The sequence below is a fragment of the Bison bison genome, unplaced genomic scaffold (assembly GCF_000754665.1).
Source record: "Bison bison bison isolate TAMUID 2011002044 unplaced genomic scaffold, Bison_UMD1.0 scf7180017864322, whole genome shotgun sequence".
In the NCBI taxonomy this organism is placed as follows: Eukaryota; Metazoa; Chordata; class Mammalia; order Artiodactyla; family Bovidae; genus Bison; species Bison bison.
The window spans coordinates 4,518,767-4,521,982 of record NW_011494894.1 but is presented as its reverse complement, the minus strand read 5'-3'; the positions used below and the strand labels follow the sequence as shown (position 1 = coordinate 4,521,982).

Sequence of the window (3,216 nt, the reverse complement as noted above, 5' to 3'; positions counted from 1 at the left end):
TGAACTCTGGGAGTTTGTGATGGACAGGGAGGCCTGGTGTGCTGCGATTCACGGGGTCGCCAAGAGTCGGACACGACTGAGCAACTGAACTGAACTGAACTCTATAAAGATCTTCCTACATTTGCTTTTTTTCTACTGCAAACAAAGCACATAAAACAGATCATCTTTCAGATCTTATGTATTTTCAGGACTTGCAGCAGCAGCATCAGTGATGTAAGAAAACTTATGAAGAAAACTGGCTGCTCAGCTTTCAAGGAAATTACACCTTAAAGCAGAAATTACATCCTTAGATTTTTAAATATTTATAAAAATTATGAGAGTTAAAACACAAATATTATAATGGAACTAATAGGCTTTAATTTTTCAACATAAAAATAATTAAGTCACTCTCTTTACTTTTTCAGTTGCATAGTGCTTTAGCCTTTTCAAAATGCGTTGATACACACTTCACTTGACATATACAGCTGTTGGAAGTAGACAGACAAGCGGTCCTAGCCATTTTGTAAACAATAAACACTATCACGATTTATATGACAAAAGAGCTTTTAACAGCAGTCAGAACTAGAACCCACACCTCCTGACCAACAAGCCCTGTACTCTTTGAATGTCTTTACTGCTGAATGAAAAAAAAAATCCTAATATTACCATAAATTAAAATAAGGACAATCAATATTTTCATATACAGTAATTAAATATTTTCAAAGCGTCTAAAGGAGTAGCCGACCTCAATACCCCCAAAATATTAGAAAGACATAACTAAATACTTACTGAGCTTCTCTAGCTCAAGCCGCAAGCTTTGACACTCTCGGGTTTCATTCACAAGTCTCTCCTGACTGTGGGACAGTCTCTTCTCAATCTCAAAGTACTGTTGTTCTACAGATGATCAGAGGAAAAAAAGAAAAAATCAAACACACACATGTACACTGTCAACATTGCTACTTATTCTCAATAACCTTGATTTTAAGATTTAGGACATAATATTGGAACCCACACTTCATATAAGAGCGAATCTGAGTAAAGACAAATAGCCAGTACGATAAAGGACTTCAATGCAACATTTCCAGCTGACTTATACGTATATGACAAAAGAAAATAAAGCCTGAATGGGGTTTTAACAAATAATTTTTATGTTTATTCCACAAGATTACAAAATTCCTCAAGGCTGGCAACATGTTTTATTTATCATGGTATTTCCCCCCAACATCAACTGACTTCTTAGCATAAAGCAAACTCTCCCCAAAATAATTAAATGGAAAAAAAATCATTTAGGTTAATAACTGATTTGTTTTAAAAAGGCTTGTATTAAAATAGCCAAAATAACACCCGAACATACAAAATTACTAAATTTATGTAAAAATATTTGTTAATTTTTCAAGGGAAGCAACTGATAACTTCAAAGTATCAGTCACATGGAAGACATTCAATGTTTATTTTGTAAATCAACAAATACAATGCAGTGTACTATATTCAGCGTTGGGATTCAGATAATTTTCAACATCAATTCTGCTTGACAATTACAACTGTTTTGGTTTTTTAAACGAAAACTCACTTAAGGAGTTTCAATCCACTTAGCAAAACCAGTTACAATCCCCACCCCAACCTACCCCCCAAAAACTGGTAAACCAAGACACACAAACGGTTTAATTTTCAATATCAATTCTGTATCGACATATTACCACTGGTAATTACTATGATCTTAATCTTTTTTAGACGTTGTTCAAGTCACTATGCCATGAACTTTCTTACGTGTGGGTTTACTACAGGTATTTGTAAACAGACCTTAATATATTTTCTATCAAACTTCAATTTTTAGAGAGAAGTAAGATACATTAAACATATTGCACGTCTACTGTGCTTCTCAGGCACCTACTCGTTTTTTGTACATTTAGTTCATCACCAGACCAAAGCGACAGTCAGAACAAATGCAGGAAGTTATCAATTAGACATAGGCCTCTGAACATAGACTACTAGAAAACAGCAAAAACTACTTTCATTTAACGTGCAACATAAAGACAGGCTTAGAAGAGTCAAGAGTCGCACACTCTCAGAGACGAGTAAATAGACTCCAATCACCACGGTGGGTTTGCTGGACATCGTTCGTCAGGTTTTCCTAAATGCGACCACTCTAATTACAAACAAAAGGAAAGTCCACGTAGAGTCAGGTTTTAAAAACAAAAAAGCTCTTTCGTATCAAACCGGGAGGGCGTGTAGTTGAGAGAAGGCCTACGGTGCCCACTGAGGAGAAGCGATGCTACCAGGGAAGCTGTGGGCACAGCGAGCTTGCAAGGGAAGACCAGCATCCGCTGTGGAGTCGGGCCCAGAAACAAGGGCGGGAAGAGCGCCGCACTTACCGCTCTCCACCTTAAATTTCTCGTGCCGCCCCTTCAGGCCGTCGATCTCGGACTGCTGGTCAGCAAGGAACTTCTCAAGTTTGTTCTGGACGGACTTAGGCAGCTTGTTCAGCTCCGTGCGCTCCAGGACCTGCTGCAACACTGCCGCCATGTCGACTGGGCCGGGGACCGCGGCGGCAGCGGTCGACGCGGCAGAAACGGCAAAGAAAGGCGAAGACACAGAGGACCCAGAAGTCCGGGCGGCCGCCTCGACCTCCTCACTCGGTAGCTCGCGCGCGCCCGCCCGCCGGAGACTCCCGCGGCGGGACCCTGGGAAATAGAACTCTGTGTTAGCCGCGGCACTAGACGCGCCCAGCGCCCGCGCTCGCAGTGCGCGCGCAGCCGCCGGAAGCTGTGCACCCTGGGAATCCGAGTTCAGAGGTAGCCTCTGACCCTGTCTTGCGGGCCGCTATCCGGCTTCCTCTCACCCGCCTCTCCGCCCAGCTTCAAGCCGCGCAGGCTTCTGGGAAACGTAGTTTTTTCCAATCCCTTCCGTCAGTCCTATTCCACACCACCCATTCCGCTTCCTTCTTTCACCCCCGGCCCCCGACTCTCGCCTGCGCGTGGACCACTCCTCCGCGAGGTGGCGCCACATCGTACTCGTTAACCCACGTTCCTCCCCGAAGAGCAAGGCAACCTTACCGTCAAAGCTTCGGGATGTCATGGGTCGTCCTCTTTGGCGGTTTCTAGACACTGAGCCACTAGAGGGCATCGGTCTTGGCAGGGCCGGACAGCAGGCGCTGGGCCACTGCCACGCTCTCAATGGCGCCCAGAAGGGGGCGGGGTGGCGACCGCAGTAGCTTTGGCTGAGATGCTGCGGTAAAAG

At 44.0% G+C, this 3,216-nt stretch overlaps 1 protein-coding gene across 1 annotated transcript in view; it reads right to left on the bottom strand.

The window, feature by feature from the left end:
* TPR (translocated promoter region, nuclear basket protein) overlaps positions 1-2,740 on the bottom strand; it is a 62,671-nt gene extending 59,931 nt beyond the window's left edge. The window contains exons 1-2 of the mRNA XM_010853070.1: positions 2,352-2,740; positions 769-873 (exon numbers count right to left, since the gene is read on the bottom strand). Of these exons, the coding sequence (XP_010851372.1) occupies positions 769-873; positions 2,352-2,502 (256 nt within the window). The 5' untranslated portion in view covers positions 2,503-2,740. The remainder of the gene's footprint in view (positions 1-768; positions 874-2,351) is intronic.
* Positions 2,741-3,216: the final 476 nt, after the last annotated feature.